Genomic DNA, 22697 nt, shown 5'->3' with positions numbered 1-22697 from the left:
CTTCATGACCTAGTTAGATTTTTTTCTTTTTTCATCTTCAATAATAAAATTTACACGAAGTTTGATCTTTTTTCTGCCTTCTTGTCTTTTGTATTTAATTAGGCAGGTATCTTATATTAGCAAGACATTGGCTTGAAAAACATTTATTTAATAACTTGATTTTGAACTAACTTTTTTTTTGTCCAACTCATAGAGAAACTCTTTAATAATATAATATATTCATAAATAGTTCTTTAATAGTCACGGTACAAGTGTTTTTGACTTAGAACTATATAATATTAAAAAGATGTTAAGGAAGAATGATAATATCGTTTTATGAACACCTTAACCAATAATAATTACAATTGTATAAAAGAAATATAATAATATATACAACTTCCGATCGCATATTTACAATGTATTTTTTCATTGGCACAAAAAACACAACGTGTCTGTTTTAATGAAAAAAATATAATAATATCACAACTTAATGGTTTTTATTTTTATTTTTCAGGACAGTTAATTTCATTTCATAGAAGAAGACATCCGAGTGTGGCGGAGTAAAAGATCCAAGTCCTTAGGTATATCGTAGCAAAGTTAATCGCCGATGTTTGGGTAAAACAATTACTTCGACTTTATTTTTTTGGCTTTTAGTAATTCTTTGGCAGATATTAGATTCTCTTTGGCGTCTGGGTCCTTTTCGGCTAAAGCCTTTGCCTCCTCTGAGTCAATGTTTGGTGCTTCACCATAGAAGGTGTCTTCGGTATATAGTTTATTTTCCTTTCTCATTGTACCGTGTAACTGGAAAAAAAGAAAAATATAATTCCGAATAACGTTTCAGTTGGCTTTTAAAAATAAGGTAAAAATTAAATCCAGTTATTCAGAGTATGTAAAGGATAACATACGAACGAACTGGTCAGTAATTAATAAATCTAACTTAGACGTTTTCATGTACCTCATTAGCAAGTACCAAAATACAGATTACGTCACAGTTTTAAAATATGCTACTTCTATAAGTTACCTTGTCCCAAAGATCCATGTTGAATCCGTAGTTGCAGTGGAAGAATTCATGATGCTTATCATGGAAGTCCACATCGGGTTGCCAAGGCTGCCACCACAGAGCCTTAAAGTTGATCCCTGAATGGTCGATGATACCATGGTAGTAGTTATAAATAGCCACTGCGTAGAACGGAACTGGAAACAAAACGGTTAAGTTAGGAAATATCTAAAGAGGTGAACTAACAATACATGGGTAATTATTGTTATCAAGGTATTGCTATGCGCACGTAGTTTCCAGGATTTGTTCCCGATTAAGGGGTCGCGACTATCAAACATAACTAGCAAGGAGTGGTTGTGTAGACTATATATTATTTTTTTTTAAATATAGTCTTACGTTTGACTACAATCACACCTGATGGTAAGTGTTGGGACCGATCGCCGTGGAGATCCTTGGGGGAGGCCTATGCCCAGCAGTGGGCGTCGTACGGCTGATGATGATGATGATGATGGTAAGTGTTGATGTGGTCTACGGTGGATCAGGCTTACCTAGCAAATACCTATTATAAACGTCCATCTACTACTCGGGGATACAGGCATGATTACATGCAATTTTATGTTACAAGTTATTAATTAACATTATAGCTTCTTAAGAAATTAAATATCTGCGATAATAACATGAACATGATAAGCATGTGAACATATCTAATCTATATCCAGCAGCGTCCTTAATATTAATTACAAGTGAAACCGCAGGAATCATTACTTCACTGTTGAATGGCGGAACTACTTATAACACGTGTCAAGTTTATAATGATTATCTAATCACATACAAATTATGACACTTTCATGATTTTGTACACCTGTAGTGTGATAAGGAGCGAGATTAATTTTATTAAAGATATAAATAAAATGAATCAATTAACTTTAATATTATTTATATACAGGGTGTTAGCGACATCGTAACGAATACCCACGGGGATGATTTAGATCATGATTCTGAGTTAATATCAAGTGGAATTTTTCTGTTGCAAAATTCATGTTTTTTTTTTCAGTTCCATACTTTTGTGACGGAAAATCCCATTTGATATCAACTCAGAAACATGGTCTCAATCATCCCTCAAAGTCTACGTTACGATGTCACAAACATCCTGTATTGTTATATATGAAGAGCAGAATGGTTTTGTTAAGGGACCGACAAATCAACGAAAAGAGCAGGGAATTCGACAATTGTGGTCCTATGCTTTATAGACTACACAAAAGCCTTTGACTGAGTGCAATAGAACAAACTGTGGAATGTGCAGATTGAAATGGGGTTTTTTTTTTTTTGACGTGACTTATTGAAGATTTGCCGCGGATGGCATTAACTACTTGGCCGGACAAGTGGGGAGCGCTGAAGGCTCTCACCCGGTACAACGTTTAAGACAACAGGCCTGAGGGTGCCCAGTTGAGCGCGAACCTCGGCTCAGGGCGTCGTCTGAGAGGAAAAATATTTGAAAGAATTAATCGACCCTAGTGGGTCGATAGCGATAAGCGCTGAGTGAGGGAAATCGTCGACCACGCCGGATTGAAATGGGGGCTCCTGAACACTATGTACTGAAAACATTTATTATTATTTATTTATTAATTTGACATGTTCCACACTAAAAAAGTAGTGAGACAGGATGAGATTTTTGTATGGAGTGTCTGGACTGTGGTGATGGTCTCCTCAGGACTTATCAAGAGCTGCGGGTCGAACCCATCCTAGTCAGAATTTTTAAAACCTTTCTCTTTACAAGGGTGTGCATGATTACTTACATAAAAATAAGCTCACGACTATATCCTAACCACCTTACAAATAAAAAATAAACCAGGGATGAAAGTGGGATTAAGTATTTGACAGCCAAGCAATGTTCAGGCGAATTGTATGATAATTGGATTCAATTTTTTATTTGTAAGGTAGTAAGTGTAGTCAGAGGTACATCTATCATAAGAACTAAGTCACCTCACTTCATCCCACTTCACCTCACCTTATTATGATTATGCGTGTATAATACTGATATCAATCAGAAGGTACTTACGCCAATGTACAGGTACCGTGAAGAGTGGCAGGCACATCGTCAGCTGGATATGCATGATCTCAACAGGGTGGATAGCAGTCACGGAGAATGCTGTAGGAGTCTTGTACTTGTGATGGAGTTTGTGGAACCTCTTGTACAACCACGGAGTGTGGTACATACGATGCATTATGTAAGTAGTGTAGTCCTGGAATTAGTATATAACTAAATTTATACACTTATAATACCATCATCACCCTAGCATTATCCTGTTTTTGAATATATGACAGGTCCCCTTTTTACAGAAGCTACTGCCTGTCTAACCTTCAAATCCGCGAAGGGAAAACCAGCCCAATACAAGTTAGGTGACATACCTCCGAAAATGCATTTCTCGGGAATGTGGGTTTCCTCACGATGTTTTCCTTCACCGTTGAGCACGTGATAATCATTTATGATCCAAACATGAATTCGTAAACAAACGACAAACAGTTTTAAGCCTGTGTTGGATTGGAACCTGCGACCTTACAGTTATTGCACCAAAACCTGAATTAGTCGCAGACCCTGGCTTTTCTAATTTAAGATTGTTTGCCTGGAAATTCGTCCGCGGGGATTTTGGTTATCGGCGGTGCCTAAGGATTGTAAGTTCATCCCTAAATAGTTTTGAAGTCCGTCTCTGGTTTCGCGATGTATGTAAGAGCAAATTTTCATCCAAATTATTGAACAAAATGATCTTTCGTAAACTTCTACAACGTTACAGGTATGATAAATAGCAACATTTTAAAGTAGCTATTTTATTGTCTTTAGCTAACACAAATCCACTTGAAAGGAAAACTTTAATAATAAATGAGTTCTATAAATATATAATGGAAGGAAAACTAATTAGCCTTAAAATTGTTTTTCTAAAGATTTTCTTTTCTAATGAAGTATTTATTTTAAAATCTCAAGAATACTAAAAGGAAAATAACAGTAGAGAGAAGAAAGTAGTTAGTTAATTAAGTTGAAAATAATTTCTTCATTTAGAAAGAGACGACGGGAAAATGTTTTGTTACCGTTTGCTATAGTACGATTGAAATTTCTAAGAGATACTTTAAGATTATAATGATGTTTTTCTGCTAGATTTCCATATCTGGTCAGCAACAAACAGAAATATGTACTTAGAATTGTTATGTTCCTTATCTTCGTGGTGAAGTCTTCAGAAGAATCATGTTCTATCTTAGGGTCATTATAGACAGACTTCATTTGAAATTCCAGCTGTATAATTGCAGCTTAGTTGCAATTTCACATTTTGCTGGTATTTATAAGTAAACAGTCATACGTACAGAGTAATGTCGTGGACAGATACCAGCTAATGATTTTTGGCGCTAATTTTGAGTTAAAGTACGTAGAGAAGTTTCAAAGCGGCGAGATATAATTGTGTACTAACCGCATAAATGAAGATGACGGGAAACTGTAAGAAGAACCAAAGCCAGCCGTACTCATCGAACTGGTAGTATACTGTTGAAGGGTTTCCATTGAGGATGTAGCAAGCGAGGAACGCAGAGAATGTCCCGGTGACAGAGAGAGCGATAGTTCCCATAAGGATTTCATCTCGCTCTAACTCTGGAGTCAGCCATTTGTTTGGCTGCACCTTCCACTCTTCTGCACGGTCACGTTGACGAACGTAGAAGTACCACTGGAAAAAAAAAACATTCATCAGTTCTTCTCTAGGTTAGAGCTTTAGATGGATTTCATTTGTATTGCAAGTATCGAGAAAGCCGACCGCATTTCAAATGCATTATAATACGGTTGACTGTAACAACCTAGACCAACACTTATGAAAAGGGAAAGTTAGCACTTAATTTGCAACTAGGATGTTTTTGTGCGGTTAGCATAACAGCGTCGAAATTGCAAACCGGCTGCAATAGAACCTCATTAACCGCATTCTATGGCCGTCTGTGATAGCTCTGACCAACACCTATCAAAAGGGACGGTTCTAACACCTAATTCATATTATGTTTACTAAAATATTTTCAACATCTCCACCAATCCGCAGTGAAGCAGCGTGGTCGTATGCTCCGTACCACCTCCGATTCATTGAAGGGAGGCCTTTGTCCAGCAGTGGGACCGTGTGTAGTTTATCTTTTATGAATAAAAATATTTTTATGATTCTAAATGTTTCTCTACATAAACTGTAAAAAAATATGACGTGACCTAAAGCATGATTTCAAAGTAGACATAACAATCTTTTATCTAATCGTATTTAAAAGTTAATATGTGATAGGTAGACTTTAATTAGATATTTGCTCAATGTCAAATTCGAAAGTCTAATTGAAATCCTAGACACAAATAATTGAGATGAAACGTCAGAGAACATTTCCAAGTATTGTATTTAGTTGAAATTAGATCAAAATGGGCCTAATCTCTTCAGGTGATACAAAACTCTTGCATATAAAAATTACAAGCACTTTAGCGCTTTTGGTCACACGAGTCAACGAATGCACGAGAAATCTTTGCTAAACTGGCGTTGCAAGCGCGGTCCTAAAGCTCATTGTTGGTTATCACTATCAAACCACTCAAAGAAAAGAACAATTATACGAAACGTTTGATCTTGAAAAATAAAACTTTACTGTTAAGTGGAGGTAAATTTAAAAAAAAATCCTAATGTCGTGAAACCACTGTGTAACACTGATTACATTTGAGCAGAGATCGCTTTCTGGTAGCAATTAAATTGGATCATAATTAATGTGGCTCTTACCGTCTCGACGGGAATTTATTTCGCTAAATAAATACAGAATCGTAAAGCCGCAAGGAATTCGCGATAGTACGTTATTGTTTTATTAAAATTTGTGCGTGTAAGTAATTATTAATTTATTTTTATTGCTACCGAATGTTTTCTCGTTATAAGTAGGCACTCATGTAATTATATCTAAGCAAAAAATAAATCAAGGTTAAGGTAATCTGCAATTAAAATCTGTTAAGATTGATGAATTCGATTAGGAGTCCGATCAAGTCCAACTGAATGCGTGTGCGGGGTTTCTAACTATTCAAACTTTAGGTATAAGTACTAAACATCCGCTATTTCCAGAAATGGTGCAATCGGGTCCTCAAGGTCGCATAATTAATATAACATCCTTTAATTGTCCGGAGAATTCAAATATTTTTTCTCGAAACCCCAAATCAACGATACATAGGAATCCAGAAATACTTATGTCACAAAAGAAGTTGCAAACAATTTTCAAAAACGACAGTGTGATCGAGTATTTATTGTATATTAGATTACACTGTTGTTTTACACAATCGTTTGCAACTTGGCAAAGTTCTCTGGAGTGTCCGCCACGAGCAACATAGGAAACGACTTGCACGTTGAATGATTCAGAAAATGAAGCAATCGAACATAAAAATGAAACTAACCAATACAAATACAAAAGTTTCAATGAGTCGATAGTGAACAATGCAATACAATGGAAGAACACTTGGGTACGTAGAATTTCCATCGAAACCGTGAATAATGTAAGTCAGCCCGCATAGTAAATTCTCCCGCGGGGTTGAACTGGAGAAATTGCCTTGTGCCTAACAGTTGGGTGTTAAAGCATACATAATAGATAATCCGTACAGTGAATAATCCCCTTTCTGCAAACGAAGTCTTGGAAAAGAAAATTTTCCTTTCTTTTTGACGTGACTTATTGTAGATTTGCCGCAATTGATCTACTATAATGGACCGATAGCGGTAAGCGCTGAATGAGGGAAATCGTCGACCACCCTGGCGGGGTCGGTATCGGGGTGTTTATTGTCACGAGCTGATTTGCCGTGTCTACGGCGGTAAAAGAGTAATCGGGTCGTCAGGATCGTGAATAAAATTGCATGTAAACGTTCAATGAATTTTGTGTTAAGGTGAACAACCAACGTGATAAGTCGTTTTCTATGTAGGTATCGAGTTCTGAAGTCAAAATTCGATTGGTATTCATTATTTATTTAGAAGACGACAAAGCATCACAATTGAGAAGGTAACTACTCGCACTTCAGACGTGAAATAAAATGTTATAACCATTGAGGGATTTGTTTAAATGTTAATACCTCAGTTGAATTTAATTTAAAGTAGTGCAACGGCATAAATTACATTATATTATATTACATTACAATAGTATGCGTTGTGAGCTCACATAGCATTGGTAACACGAATGCAGATACTCCGTTCGATACGTCTTTGATCAAACTAAACCAAATTAAACTGGCTGAGATGCTTCTGTCTGCTTTGAGCTTTGAGATTACTATTGTTGTGGAAAAGGAAAGATCCAATCTATCTTAGCACTTCAACTAAAGTGCGGTCACGATTGATTCTTTCCAAAATATGAACTAAGCAATATTGGAGTTTGAAATTGATAGTTATAAAAGTAAAGTGCACAATGCAAACAAATGTCAAATAGCAATATAGCTTTTTCAGCTTCAATGTGGTCTATATGTATAGAATCCCTGATCAACTACAGCCTTCTTATTTATCGTATCCGTTTAGGCCCATTACTGGGAGGTTAAAAAGCAACACCACATTGAACCAATTCATCTAAAAATGCATAGTTGACTTTTTGTGCGTAAGTGCGCAATGCAAACAAATGTTCAAATACTAATGTTGCTTTTCTAGATGAATTGCTTCGATGTGGCATTCTTAGACTCCCTGAAGGAGCTGACATGGACATGTGACTGATATGATGTATGTATGGAAATTATTAGAAGCGTAGTATAAGTCATTTTGTAGCTGCTCTACCACGTCAATGCGCTGTGGGTTAGCGGACGCCACGCTAAAAGCCTATCCAGTTTTCCGAGTTACAAAATCCCCACAAAAGCTTCTAACTTCATTTGGCTGTTGCTGATATGGGTGTGTACTGTGTAGCTAGCTCAGTTCGGGTCTTTAGGATACCTACTCTCAGTTACTCTGATAATACACCACTTTAAAAAAAGTTAGACAGGTGTAAAGATCGCCTTTCTCCTGACCATAGAATAAAGAATATTACTATGTATAGAACGGTCAATCTCCGCGCGCACCAATTCGTATTGGGCGCCGACCTGACCCCCTCAGCCGGGTCTGCATGGTAATCGCGCCGCGCGTCGCGCCAATTATATCGAGTGCTTCGACCAATAAACGACACGAATGCTATCTACGTAGATGGACGTCAAACGGCTATTGGTTGAAGGCTTCGATATAATTCGCGCTGCGCTCGGCGCGATTTTCGTGCAGAGCCCACTGGATTACTTAGTCTTGAATGACCGTAAGCCACTAAGGAGTAAGAGAGAAAGCGCGGACTGTGTTTCGCTCGCACTTACGCGTTAGGTGGCAAACTGTGAAAATGAGATCTTTGTATGGGGTGTCCTAATAAGATGGAGTTAACCGAGAATATAATTATCTATCCTACAAATAATCTTTTGACGCCTGTCGTAAAAAAGAAACAATATCATTATAGTTTTTACACTATAGGTAGGCATTTCATATCTTAGCAGTTCTTTTAGAGCAAGTTGGTGGAATAACAAATCATACCTGAAGATAGATATAGTCATAGAACAAATCTAAACTTACATGTAGAAATCCTCCAATAAGAAAGTACATTGAAAAGGACACAGCGTGTGCGGCGATAAAGATAAAGCCAAAGTTTTCCATCTTTAAGTTGGCAGACGTGAACAGCTTGAAGATTTCTTCTGTTGTCATGTTGCTATTGGCCTGGGTCTGGCCTGTGATCTGCTTCAACGCTGATACAAGGATGACTACCCATTCTCCTGAAAAATTAAGGGTTTACTTTAAAAAGGTCGTCGATGATGATATTATGATCCAGGCGGTTTCGACTACGGTGACTGCTTCAATTCCAATGTTCATGGTAGGTTATACTTGATCTGAATAGTTATTTTGAGGATTTTATCCTCACCCATAACACCTACCAAAGTGGTTGTAAATTATAAGATTGTAGAAAAGAACTAAAATTATTTCAAAGGGTGTCAATTTTCTCATTGAGTACATCGAAAATAAACGATTTTTTAATTTGATATCCTGTCAGTATCATGTCCAGAGTCCGACAAATGTAACTCACAAAAAAGCAAGTTTTTGTATTAGCCGTTATACGTAATTATTATACTTTTTATAAAAAATATATATATATCCGTATTGAACACCGCGTCATTGTTTTTCTTTTTTCAGTACATTGTGACCTTACAAAAATATTTGTAGTGTACGTGATGATTGATAAAGTAGTAAGTGATTATATATATTTTTTTGTTTTTATTACGATAAGATTGATGTCGCCCGCCATCTCACCTAAGATAAGAACACGCTTAGGTGTCCACGTAATTAAGAAGCTAATCGGTTTTTGCAGTTTGATTAGTAGCTTTAAGGGGATGGAATACTGCCGATAACTCATTAGTTTTTTACACAAGGACACAAGAATTAAAACTAAACTTCAACAAGTAGACTGTATGGTTTCACGCCTAAATTACTGCTGGACTGATTTGGTTGAAGAACACATTAGGCAGATTGAAATCTCAATGCAGTTTTGACTAACATAGTTAGTTATCTCAACCATTATAGACGGCGATACGGTTCACCACCTATCACGTTGGTCTAACAGACCAACAGACAGTCGGTGAGGTGTGGGTAATTAGTTCATCTCTGTACTTACACTTTCACACACATCCTTTTTTAAACAGATTTATTGTAGATTAAAGGGTGGTTTGAAGTAATAGCTCGCTGTATAAGCATATTATCTATTCCGTAATGTCCGAAGGTTGGGGCCTGGTGATCTGTAACACAGGCCTACGCCTATCACAGACACCAGTCTCTCGCCTGCTTCATTAATCTGTACCCGTATACATTGGATATTGTATTTAAATTCTAAGCTAGTGAGAGAAATAAACAATATTTTTTTTTATTTTATTTGCCGTGAATGGCATTCACTACTTATCCAGACAAATGGAGAGCGCCGAGGGCCCTCATCCGGTACGCAATCCATCCACACTTTGTTAATTAGTATGCCATCAACTGTTATAAATGTGCAACGTATTGATAACAACAGTTGCCATCGATTTTTTTAATAAGTTTTCTTATCAAAATGTATTACGTGATTAGCAACACATTCGACATTGAGTTATCTTAATTGTGGTGATCTAATCCTGATAGACAAATAAGTTCATTGCACTTAAAAGAAAGAAAGGACACTTTAGAAATAACATTGTTTAAATAGTCTCGGAATAGTATTTGGTATTCATTGTTGAACAAATGCTTTTAACAATGTTTACCTAGATTTTAGAATAGTTGTTTCTCGAGGTGTTTTCAGACGCTTAAAACGACATTCTTTCTAGAAGGGGTCCCCCAGAAGCGACGTATTTTGCCTATAGACACATATTATCTCTCATACATTACTTAGACTTTGTATCAATAGTGTCTGCAAGTGATCCTCTAATTACATATGGCACTGATCACTAGGAATCACGGACGTGACATTATGTACAGTCATGAGCAATATAATGTACCCACTTTAGGACTCTGTCGCACTAACATATTTGACATAAAGTGAAGTCTTTTAGTGAGACTTACTGTTCAATTTGACAAAAAAGTTAATGTGACATGGTACTAAAGTGTATACATATTAATGCTCGTGACCGTACCTACGTTTAAATGCCTTATGCCGTTTATACCGCCACCGGTTCCCAGGTGGCATAGCCGAGCTGCATCGTGTGACAGATGCGGCGGAGACTTGGTTAAGGGAGATTAAGCTGGATATATGATCCACGAAGGATATTTTATTTTTGTTTGTCATACGCAATAATAATGCCTTAACGGCCTCCGTGGTCTAGTGGTTGAGCGTTGGGCTCGACTAGAAGGTCCCGGCTTCGAATCCCGGTGGAGACGTAACACAAAGGGCTGATAACCCGATGTCCGAAAGTCCTTCGTAGGGCGCGTTAAGAAGTCGATCCCTGTTATTATTTACTTGAGTACCATGTAGCTACATGCGTGCGTACAGTCATGAGCAATATAATGTACCCACTTTAGGACTCTGTCGCACTAACATATTTGACATTTAGTGAGATTTACAGTTCAATTTGTCAAAAAAGTTAATGTGACATGGTACCAAAGAGCCGTACTTCGACCAAATTGGAGATGTCCTTAGAAAAAGTTTAGTACGATCTACTCTGAACCGGCGCGCCGTGCCGCGGCGTGTGTATATAAAACGATTGATGAATGTGGACGAAGCAAGAGAAGTGTGTCAGGATCGAAGGAAATAGAATTCTATAGTCTCTGTTTACCCCGGTGGTATTAAGCGTGAGTTTATGGTTTTTGTACATTTCTCTATAATAATACTGACACCAGGTTCAGTAAGGTTGACCATTGAACTCTCTACCTACCTACACAAGAGAAGAATGTACCTCTACATGTCTCTTATTTGTACTTTCGGGTAAACCTGGAGAATTCAAAAAAAAAAAATCTTGCGTAGATTGGCAAATCCTTTCACCGGGATCACAAGTAATATTCCAATGGGTGGCTTCGACTTGTATTATTGTACTTCATATTGTAAGTTTGTATGACAAAGTTTATAATTGAGACGAATTTGGTAGACATGCAAGGAAACTTTTAATTGGTGACAGTAAAATTGATCACGTAAAGTGGTCTGTAACTGCTTCCTAAAATAAAATGGAGAGACTATAACAATTATTGTTATTAACTAGCTGATACCCGCAACTACGTTTGCGTAAAACTTTAGATGGATACGCCATTATTAAAATATAGAATCCAATTTATACAATTTTTCAATCCCTCTTTTAGCCCCTTGGGGTATGAATTTCCAAAACACCCGCCTTAGTAAGCACCTACGTCCTAAAAGGAATCCTCGTGCAAAATTTGAGGCCTCTAGTATTTGTAATTTCTGAAACTTCGTGATGAGTAAGTCAGACAGTAACCCATCGCTTTTATATTTTTAGATAGATATTGATATAGGTAGAGGGTATTAATGCTGAGTTTCTGAGTTGATATCAAGTGGAATTTTCCGTCGCAAAAGTATGGAACCGAACATAATATATAACGTTTTTATGAATTTTCCGAGGCGAAAATACACTTGATACCTATCAATTCAGAATCATGGGCTGAATCATCCTTGTTAGTATTCGTTACGGTGTCACTAACACCCATACGTACCCGTATGTCTACCTGTACGTACGCAAGTATAAAATTGAAAATAATTAAAAAAAAAACATGAATTATGCGACGTTTTTGGAAAATTCAACTTGATATTAACTCAGGATCATGGTCTGAATTATCCCCCTCAGTATTCGTTACGATATCACTAACATCCTGTATAGATTGCCGTTAGGTTAGGTTAGGAATGTACTCAGATTGTACCTATTGCACTTACACCTACACAAATATAAATGTATCTAATCTGCAATCTGTAATTATTATCCGCTAAATCTGATTGTGCTCAATCGATCAAGATCAATTTTGTATTTGTGTACCTACTTAATTACATTTTGTGTGTACATAATCAGTGATTCAATTATAATATGTTTTCATGAACTAATTCAAGTGCAATGTTGTAGTAATAATGTGATAATTAAATTGATCAATATGCTTTGAGAACTAATTGCATGATGGTATTTATGTATTACATAATAAGTAAGTATACTACTTGTAATCATACTTGGTATGGTAATCCTATAAGAGAGTTAATGATGGTATACAGGATGTTAGTGACATCGTAACGAATACTGTCGGGGATGATTCAGACCATGATTCTGAGTTAATAATATCAAGACAGTGGAGTTTTCCGTCGCAAAATTCATGAGTTTTAGTGTTTTTTTTTTATTATTTTTAGTTCCATACTTTTGCGTTGGAAAAACCTACTTGATATCAGCTCAGAATCATAGTCTGAACCATCCCTGAAAGTATTCGTTACGATGTCGCTAACATCGTGTATAAACCATAACATGGGCCCTATCTCACTATGTAGGACAATATGGTTGCGCCACCAGCGCGTTATTATTCGGGATACGGTTATCAGCAACAAACTGGTTACCTAGGCAACAGGTGAGGTAGGTTACTTGAGGTAACCAACAACACAACATAACATAACATGTCATCGCGTCGGTATCCCCAAACGGGTAGGCTTTATAAAACTGCATACATTTTGATTGAGATATGACCATATACGTATAGATGGCGATACGGCTCACCAACTATCACGTTGCTCTAATAGAAAGTTCGGGGAGGCGTGGGCACTCTCGTGATATGGTGAGAATTGGTTCTAAGATCTGGGGGTTTAAAATGGGGGGCCACATCGAAGCAATTCATCAAAGAAAGCAATATTGCTATTTGACATTTGTTTGCATTGCGCACTTAGTTTTATATGCGCAAATGTCAAATTGCAACATTGCTTTGACCATTTTAATCCCCGTGTGCTTTGAGTGATAGATTATCATTAGAAGCTTTACCTCTTAACGTAGCTCCAAAAGTAAATATGGCGAAGGTAGCGATAAATGTGCCCAAGAACTCTGGAAGACGGTGAAAGAACTTCTCCAAAGACCCGGAGTATCTCTCTATCCACTTGACTCCATCTATGAGAGGGTCCCACTGTCTGGATTTCTCTTCACCTTTCGTCGTGGTCCCATTTTTGGCGCTCGTCTTTTTCGCTGCAGATGGCATTCTGGAATTTAAGATAAATAACATAACAAATTATAAACATTATTAATTATGGACCGTGATAGCCCAGTTGGTAGGACTGGGCACCTACCACTTTGAGGTCGCAGGTTCGCATCCAGCACAGACCTAAACCAATGATTGTCGAATTTGTTTTCGAATTCATGTTTGGATCATAAATGACTATCACGCGCTCAGCGATGAAAGAAAACATCGTGTAGAAACCCACATTCCGAGAAATGTATTTTCGGAGGTGTGTGACTTAACCTGTATTGGGCTGGAGTTCCCTTCGCGGGTTGGAACGTCAGAAAGTCGCTTCTGTAGAAAACCGGAACTGTCAAATTTTCAGGTTAGGTAAGCGGACCCTGTGAAAAACGGGATAATGAGTAACAAATGCACCGAAGCAGCGGGGGTGGCGTAAAACATACCCCCTCCGGTTGATTGAAAGGAGGCTTGTGCCCAGCAATAGCACGTGTATACCTAGCCTGTTCATGTTATGTCAAATAAGGAATATTTTATTGCCCACACGGGAAATTAATGATAAGTACATCAACAAAGAGAAGTAAAGAACACATTAGATTGGCTATTACCTACGTTTGCGCGGTAAATATTTTATATGAGGCAACGTTTGATGGTAAGTACTTCAAAAAATATATGCCAATGTTATTAATCTATTAGTACTACTGTTAAAAGAACTTACCTTCTAAGAAATATTTATCATACACATTTAAATTACAAAACACAAACACACGTCTTTTTTGCACCAATTTCCTCCCACAAATGGCTGATGGTAAATTACGTACTAATTAGCCAAATTCCTCTGATAATATCTATGTAATAAATAAAAATAATCTACATATTAAGATTACAATTTTATCGAACTGCTGGACAACAATAACCACGTGAAAAGATGATCTGATAATTGACATAAGGTTGGAAACAGTTAGGTATAAGTAGCTAATTGCCTACCTACCCGTATTCCTTATGGGAGTGCGCTGGCAATGGCAAATACAAAGTAAACTTATCCTTAGACATCTACTACAGACTTTGTATACAAAGGTAGGTGTTATTTGCATTATTTTGTGAAATTCCATCATAGCTAGATATTTACATATTACTGTTGACAGAATAGGTAGGAAAAACCGTAAGGGTGTTTACATTGCTTTTCGTCTCGGGCATTTCTGCCTACCCTAATAAAGATAACGAATGGTACCTAATTGTTTTTTATAGCCTACATGTAACGTAATCACTGTTTTTGTGTCTCAGACATAACAATGAAATTGCAATTTCCCTAGTGTGATCGAATCAAATCATAATTATAATTATTTTATTAGAATCAAACTTTAGAATTTAAAAAATAATATTATTGTTAACGCCATCTGTGGCCACTCAAATGTAACTTTAAAACAACGTGATGTCCTATACGATTAAGCGCCATCTAGCGGATTATGTCGGTAGTGTAATGAAACTACCTGCACGACGTTCGTTCTAAGCACTTAGTTTGTCGCTTGCTTACGTAGTTCAAGAGATAACAAACAGATGGCGCTAAACGAATGTCGTAAAAAATCTCGATTATTATTTTTGTTTTTAAACCTCAAATTCTATTTAATTGTTTTGATCCTTAGGCACTTATTACAATAGTAATTCTATATTTATTATTTTTTCTTTAATTTTTTTTTTTTGGTTTAATATTATGCAAGAGCAAGGCGAGAAGTTATTAGTAGGGATTTCGTTTCATAATTGAGTAAGTAGGTAGGTAACTTATATTTTTTTTTCCTAACTTTAATAACTGAAATAAACTTACAGGGACTTACCTTGTATGTGTTTGATGTAAGATGCCTATTTATACACACATAAACTCTCGCCCGTAATCCTAACGGGGTGGGCAGAGCCACAAGCACTCGAAGACAACTTGCACCTTGAGCCTATTTACAACTTTTTTTAGGCACTAACTTGTTCTTAGCCATAAACACCACAGGCCGCAACATCTCATTTCCCAGAGCTATTATAGGTGGCTAACATTAATCAAACACACTCTAGGTGGTCCTTTGTACTCAAAATTATGGCCCCGTCCCCTTAAGTTATGGCGGTAACAAATTTAATGTTACCGTGTACAATAGACCATTGATTTGGCAACCGACTAATGGTGGTATATCACGCAACTGCAGTTGATTTTGCCGGTAAATTATTACAGGCTCAGGAGTAAGTGATTTTTATTTATTGAACCTGTGTACAATCACGAGTACTAATATGTATACACTTTGAAACCATGTCTCATTAAATTTTTGTCAAATATGATAGTGCGACAAGGTTCTAAAGTGGGTACATGATATTGCTCATGACTGTACTAGTTCCTTGTATTGTGGCATAGAATATACTACTTATGGATAGGACAGAATCGATCTGCCATATCTCGACCAGTGATATGCCGAAAATTATGTAAGAGCTCTATTACCTAACCTTCAGGCAGACGACACCAGGGTACAAGAAAGAACAATTTGAAAACGAATAGCATCCAGTGTCATTACTATTAAAGAGTTTTTACAACGGAAACTCCCGGAAAGGGCACAACACTGATCGCGACTTCTTATCGTGTGGGTTGTGAGGTGGAATACCAGAAGGCCCCTGACATGGCTCATAATAACGACTACATACTTACATCAGTAGAAGCCCGGATCATCTTACTTTCGGACAATCAAGTGATCAGCCTGTAATGTCCTAACCAAACTAGGGTCCACAAGGTGATTTTTGTGATATGTTCCCACCGGGATTCGAACCCGGGACCTCCGGATCGTGAGCCCAACGTTCAACCACTGGACCACTGAGGCCGTTACCTACCTACTGATTTCGACATCACTATGCTAATGAACGTCACAACATTGGCTTCTGTTCTTTGACAGATCTAACTCTTTCCGCGCATAGAAGTCATTCTAAAATCTTATCTATATTTCATCATCCCACCCATTAACGTTCCCACTGCTGGGGCACGGGCCTTCCCTATGGATGGATAGGGAGATCGGGCCTTAAACCATCACGCGGAGCCAGTCGGATTGATGGTTATTAACGACTGCTAATGCAGCCGGGACCAACGGCTTAACGTGCCTTCCGAAGCACGGAGGAGCTCGAGATCAAAATTTTTTTTTTGTGGTCACCCATCCTATGACCGGCCTTTGCGAGAGTTGCTTAACTTCAACAATCGCAGACCGAGCGCGTTTACCGCTGCGTCACCGAGCTCAATAATTATTGTCTACGAAGTTATTGAACGGTAACTCTTCCCCTCGCACCAATCCACATCGGGTGCCGACCTCACCTCCTCTAAATTTCACCTCACATAACAGAGAGATAAATAATTTATTTTCTGAATTTACAACACATTTTTACATAAAGGTATAGATTGGTAAAGGTATAGACCTGCCGCTACTACCACCACATGCTGTACAAAACACAAAGAAAAGTAGATTAAAAAATTATGAAAAATCATTCAAATAATAACCAAGACTCCCTGATCACCCGCTAAGTAATCAGTTACACAAAGTGCCTCATCACTGCGCTTAATGTTAAGCTGCGTATTGTAGAATAATGGTGGGTAACGCGTTCGATTCCCGCTGGTACTTCCCGGGGGTCCAGGGATTACTGGCATAGATTAAATAATTGTTAAGATTCATTTTAAACATTTATGTCAAAAATGCTGAGGTTTGTACTTGACGGTAATGATGTAATGATGTATGATCAGAGATTGTAATTATTTAACACAGATTATGAATAATCATAATACACTGCTGCTAACTAATAATTATAAAGAAAGATAGAAACATAATACATACTTTCTCATTGATCGGAGTACTAACATAATTATTCAAAAATCTGATGACAGAGGAATCTATATAAAAATGATTGTAGCTTGATATTTGGATCAGATACATATAGAATTATATTGCTTTGCTTTACTTTATTTTTATCAAATGGTGCAATAACAAGAGTCATCATTTATACCTAAAAATAAAGATAAAAGATGCATCTGTTATCTATGAAATTTGAAACACGCAGTCCCTCATTTAGCTACGCAAAAAATCGAGTACTTACAGAGTCAGTGTAAGCTTTATAGTTTTCAAATTAAATGTTTGCTATCTGTGTTCAACTGATGTTAGGTACAAACTACGTTGCAAATAAAACACATGTCACGTCTTCTGGGATATTCTTTGATATATAATTATATATTAGAGCTTCAGGGTACTGAGCAAATACAAAAGCCCCTTTGACAGCGGGGGGCAAATAATCCTACCGCATTTTGAAACTGATACAAAATTTGGTTTCAATCAATAGTTATTAAGTTTTTTAGCTGCTTTCTCATTCAAATTGAGACTACCTATTGAATTATTTTGATGATTTCGTATATTTGAAACCCGCGGGAGTTATCCCCCGTGATGTCTGGGGTAAATTAATTTTATATTTTGAACGCGTATTTTAAAATTAAAAGAAGTGAAATCTTGGAATGTAATGAATGGAATAGCAAAAATGCTTAATCTATTTAGTATAATACAGTAAAATGGTAATACATCAGGACATAAAGGGATAACTTCCAAATCGTTGATATATATAAATGCCCAACTTACATATAAAAATATACTTGCCCTAAATCACTAGTACACCATGATTGCGCCACCAAACTTACCCAGATAAAACCATGATTAGACCAGCGGCTGTGATAATAAGCTTCATTCTTCCCTCTTATCTTACTAGCCAATAGGCACTCCACTATTAAGATCTTCATTTAATAAAATTATGTCCATATTTACCATCTCAATGTAGCAACACCAAAGCCTTGCGAGTATTTCAGCCCCTTAAATCTGCCAAGAAGTCAATTACCCACAGCCGTATAAACCATTTAATCTAATCCTTATCCAGAACATTAGCAGCCGTCGGGAAGGCAGACACACATACTGTTTTATAGAGCAATAAAGTACAATCTGGCCTCGCTCGCGAGCACCTATCGCTACGCTATCGTTACAAATTGGTCGTGATATATCACTGGCCGTTATTGAGGCGGCCATGTTTTTGAGGTGCTGGGGGAAATCTTTGGGAGGTCTTAGCTTGATCGGATAGATTGTACGTACATGGATTTTGTAGCAGATGTTTAAATTTTTTTTTAACTAGGTATATACAAACGATAAATTAGATACTAGTCAGTAGTCATTTTGAATGTATTTGACATGGATCGGCCACGGTTACAGTAATTAACGGTTCAATTGCTAATACAACGCGTGACACGTTCACACACTGTGACGCATTAAGCTAAACGACCCATTTGTGTCAAAGAATTATAACAACCGAACTAAAAATAGTCCCCCAGGTCATCAAACAGACAATATCCGCTAAACAACCACAAATATCCAGTGACAGTCCCGATCCCCACAAACAAATAGGCACCACGTTACGACGTTCGTCCGGCCTCTAGCTAGATTTTATCGCTCCTTCGAACCATTAAACCGGCCATAATGAAGTTTCCTCCACGGATAATGCAGTGGAGCATTACGCAATGATTTACAAGGGCAGCAATAAAAAGAATTTAAGGGATGACCCGCGCCCGTAAAAATAGCGAGCCGAGGGTGAATCGACGTCATAAAGAAGAAGAATGTTGCCGCAGTCGGATTCAACGGCTGTACTACAGAAATTTATAAAGGTTTTATTATTTCATATCCTTGTGTTGTGGTTCTTGATGGTTTTTATAGGGGCTTAGGAGATTTCATGACTGCAGTAGTGACGACGGAGGGCGTCATTGTAGATAATAACTGTCATAGTGTAAGAAATTACTCCACAGGAAAATACGTAACTATTATGTTGAACGTCTCAGACCCTTAGTTGACAGTTGAGTACTTACCTATAGCTTCAAAAAAATCACAATATTGGTGCTGATTCCTGCTGATACCATCTAATTTTAGTATAAGTTATACTTGTCATTTTTAAGATCGGCCAAAATGGAAAGGGACGAATAATCAACAGGCATAAAATTTATGGAACAGACGTCAATTATTGGCAGAAATCTTAAATAATCCGCTCAAAATTTTACACTGCCCTAACCTAACGTCGTGATAGATTATTATTTCATTACTTTTTCCAGACGACGGAAGAGGCGAGTCACAGGGACTGTAACCTGGAACCTGACAAAGGGCAGCAGTAATTGTCAGTAATATTCAGAGGTGGAGGACAGGAGTCCAAGTACGGCATTGAAATAGACTATTCTGGGCGCCATCACGCTCGCGTCAAACAGAGTACTGCGGGGCGGAAAGCAAGAGGGAAACCACTGCCCTATTTGTCCCTAAAAAGTAGCATGGAGAATGCTACACCGTCAAGAGCGTGGCTCTCAAATTAGTGATGATGACCTTTACTAGGTCCTCAATACACTTCGTTAGAAATAAATGGTCCAATAATAATATTTCACATTAAGTTTTGCAGAAAGACTGAAAACAATCGATATCTCACAAGTCATTGTTTATCAACATCTGCCACGTATTCTTTTCTACCTCCTCAATCCTTACCTTTCATTTCTTTATATCTTATGCTGCAAAATAAACAAGCTCGTCCGTGACATAAACATCGCACCGACACGGCGTTATCTGCAATCGTCCGGTTTATCGGAGTGGCGTTCTGTACCCTGAACACAAATTGCGGTTTCGATGCTTACCAATGGTTTGTGTTTGTTTGTGAATATTTTAAGAAGGAACTCATTTGAACTTGTATCGTTTAGCTCTCCAGTTTAGGAAATGCGTCTCGGTTTGAAGATATGAGAAAGCAACTTATTCTTTAGTTATGTTAGTTGTAATCTTCATGGAATGTAACTTATAGTTTTGCACAAGGGTTAACTATGATATTTGTTCCTGAACCCCTACTACATCGGACTTAAACATAGCTGGCGAAGAGTGGGTGTACTTATATAATATGTAGTATACACATATGCTATGCCTTCGAGTATACAGGCGCGACGCTATGTTATGTTTGCTACGAATTTCAGCTGCAGCCAGAGGGCTACAAACGTAGAGATGTTTTGGTCGAAATTTTGATGGGCAGACATCACAAATAGTCGAAACGGTGAATTTATCAAAATATTATTTTTTAATTACGTTGTCGCAATCTAAACGATAAAGCTGACTCGGATAGTGAAAGGACAGTCATATCTTTTATAGCCATAAGATCAAAACCTGATTCCGTCTGTATCAAAATAACACCTAATAAAGTATTAATACCTTACGAGCTACCCGTTTATCCAGACAAATTAATTCTAGGTGTCTTTACACAACCCACAGTTTATCGTTATAACTTTTGCAGGTAATATGACGAAGTAGAGATAACCATAGGCTCCCAAGTGATTCCAACAGCCATCGCATCCTTATAAGTCAACGTATCAATCAGCGACAACAATCTTTATCCGTCGTAATTTCCCACTTTTCCTGGGGCTGTAATATTGAGAAACATAATATTAAGGTTCCGTAATAACAAATTGAAATGGTGATTGTGGTGAGAGGGACCATAGTACAAGCAGACCAGTGGGCTAACTTAGGTGCTGAATACGAGTTGAAGGAGTGATCAGTCATTGTGGTCTGCAGTCAGATATTAATTTTAGAAAGAAAGAAAGAAACGTTTATTATATTATAAGGATACCACAGTAACAAATATAAAATTAAACACGTACTAGTTACACAAGAAACTACTAGTGACACTTTACACAAGAAAGTACAAATATATATAAATAGGCAGTAATAAAAAATACAGAAGTAATTATAATAATAATTGATTGTATGGACTGGTCATCAATGGTTGTGGTGTCCTTTATAAAATGGCTTCACATGGCATACGCTGGGACGCTGGTATGAGCAATCGACACTAGATGAAACAAACACACAGTAGTAGCAGTTCACATATAGTTTGTCAATTTTCTTCGTAGAAAGTCTAAATTTTTATTTATGAACCAAAGACGGCTTCGCATATAACTGCACCTTACAATCACACTACACTGCAAAACGCACACACATAGAAGGCTCATTCGGTATGAAAGATAGTTTGCTGTTTTGATTGTGCTGTGGAGGAACGCAGATCGGCGCAATTAAGGCGGGTGGCGATAAATCGGCGCGTATCGGATGCGGGACATGGAAGAGGCGTTGCGGGCAGGCGGTCGACGCATCCCAACGAGACACACCAAGACCTGTGATGCGTTGAAAGTGAAATTTTGCTTTATCATAACTCAGTTTTTCTAATTCAAGTTGAATAAACGGGATAACGCTAAGAAGATGATAATCATAACTCTGATAGCGGTGACAATAGAATATGCCTATGATATAAGGTGTAAGGATCGGAGTGATGTAGACTTGTAACTTCGGTGCCTTGCGTAGACAAAACCGAAACGTATATGTTATTATGTTTTGTAAAACTGTTCTTCACAAAATAAGTGTGATAAGATTTTGTCACAGATGTGAACGACGATTGATTCTATTGCACTCTAACGTTGAACATATTGTCCATATTATTAAAGAGCAATTGAAGCCAAATGTTATCAAAGAACTAAATATAATATCAAAAAAAAAATAGCTTCCTCTCGCTGTGTTTCCATCCACAAATTATATAAATGTATTATGGCGCACATGTGGACGTTTCGAATGACGTCGGGCGCACCCCCTTAAGTGCTGCCCTGACGTGCTAAAGAATATATTAGCGAAGATACCCGCCGTGGCATGTTAAAAAGAAGCTTTAAATAATCGCTTCAACAACTACCTTCGTCTCTCTCTAACACTGTAAGTGAGAAAGAGACAGAACGTAATTTGAAATGAGGTTTAGCAAGTTTGCATAAGACGTGACTACTTTTAAGCCAGCGATGCGGCCGGTAGATTGAAAGGGATCGTGTGTGCCGATCTTTTATTTCTTGTATACTTGTGTAGTATCGCTATTAGATAGCGATGGCGATACAAATAGAATTATCTTACTAATTATCACGTTGTAACATTGATACCTAGCAAATATGTTTTTAGAAAATACCAAGTGGGTGTTGTACTTCC

General features: G+C 37.4%; 1 protein-coding gene across 1 annotated transcript; it reads right to left on the bottom strand.

The window, feature by feature from the left end:
- Positions 1–218: 218 nt before the first annotated feature.
- Positions 219–14466, bottom strand: LOC126369673 (uncharacterized). Its single transcript, XM_050014233.1, has 7 exons — positions 14354–14466; positions 13449–13660; positions 8557–8753; positions 4435–4683; positions 3036–3219; positions 1001–1173; positions 219–780 (listed from the first exon to the last, which is right to left on the bottom strand). Exons 2-7 carry the CDS (start codon positions 13657–13659, stop codon positions 604–606), a joined length of 1191 nt encoding a protein of 396 aa, XP_049870190.1. The 5' UTR covers position 13660; positions 14354–14466; the 3' UTR covers positions 219–603.
- Between the last annotated feature and the right edge of the window lie 8231 nt (positions 14467–22697).

This window comes from Pectinophora gossypiella, chromosome 9, assembly GCF_024362695.1.
Source record: "Pectinophora gossypiella chromosome 9, ilPecGoss1.1, whole genome shotgun sequence".
NCBI lineage: Eukaryota > Metazoa > Arthropoda > Insecta > Lepidoptera > Gelechiidae > Pectinophora > Pectinophora gossypiella.
Note: the sequence above shows the minus strand (reverse complement) of the source record. Positions and strands in the feature narration are given on the sequence as shown.

What these genes read in the sequence shown, in the direction of transcription:
- LOC126369673 (XM_050014233.1), bottom strand. Translation starts at nt 13,659, where the DNA reads ATGCCATCTGCAGCGAAAAAGACGAGCGCCAAAAATGGGACCACGACG. An exon ending in TTATTGGAGGATTTCTACAT is followed by an intron (nt 4,684 to 8,556) that starts GTAAGTTTAGAT and finishes TTTTTTTTCCAG; the next exon opens with TGGTACTTCTACGTTCGTCA. An exon ending in CACGGTACCTGTACATTGGC is followed by an intron (nt 1,174 to 3,035) that starts GTAAGTACCTTC and finishes TTTTGTTTCCAG; the next exon opens with TTCCGTTCTACGCAGTGGCT.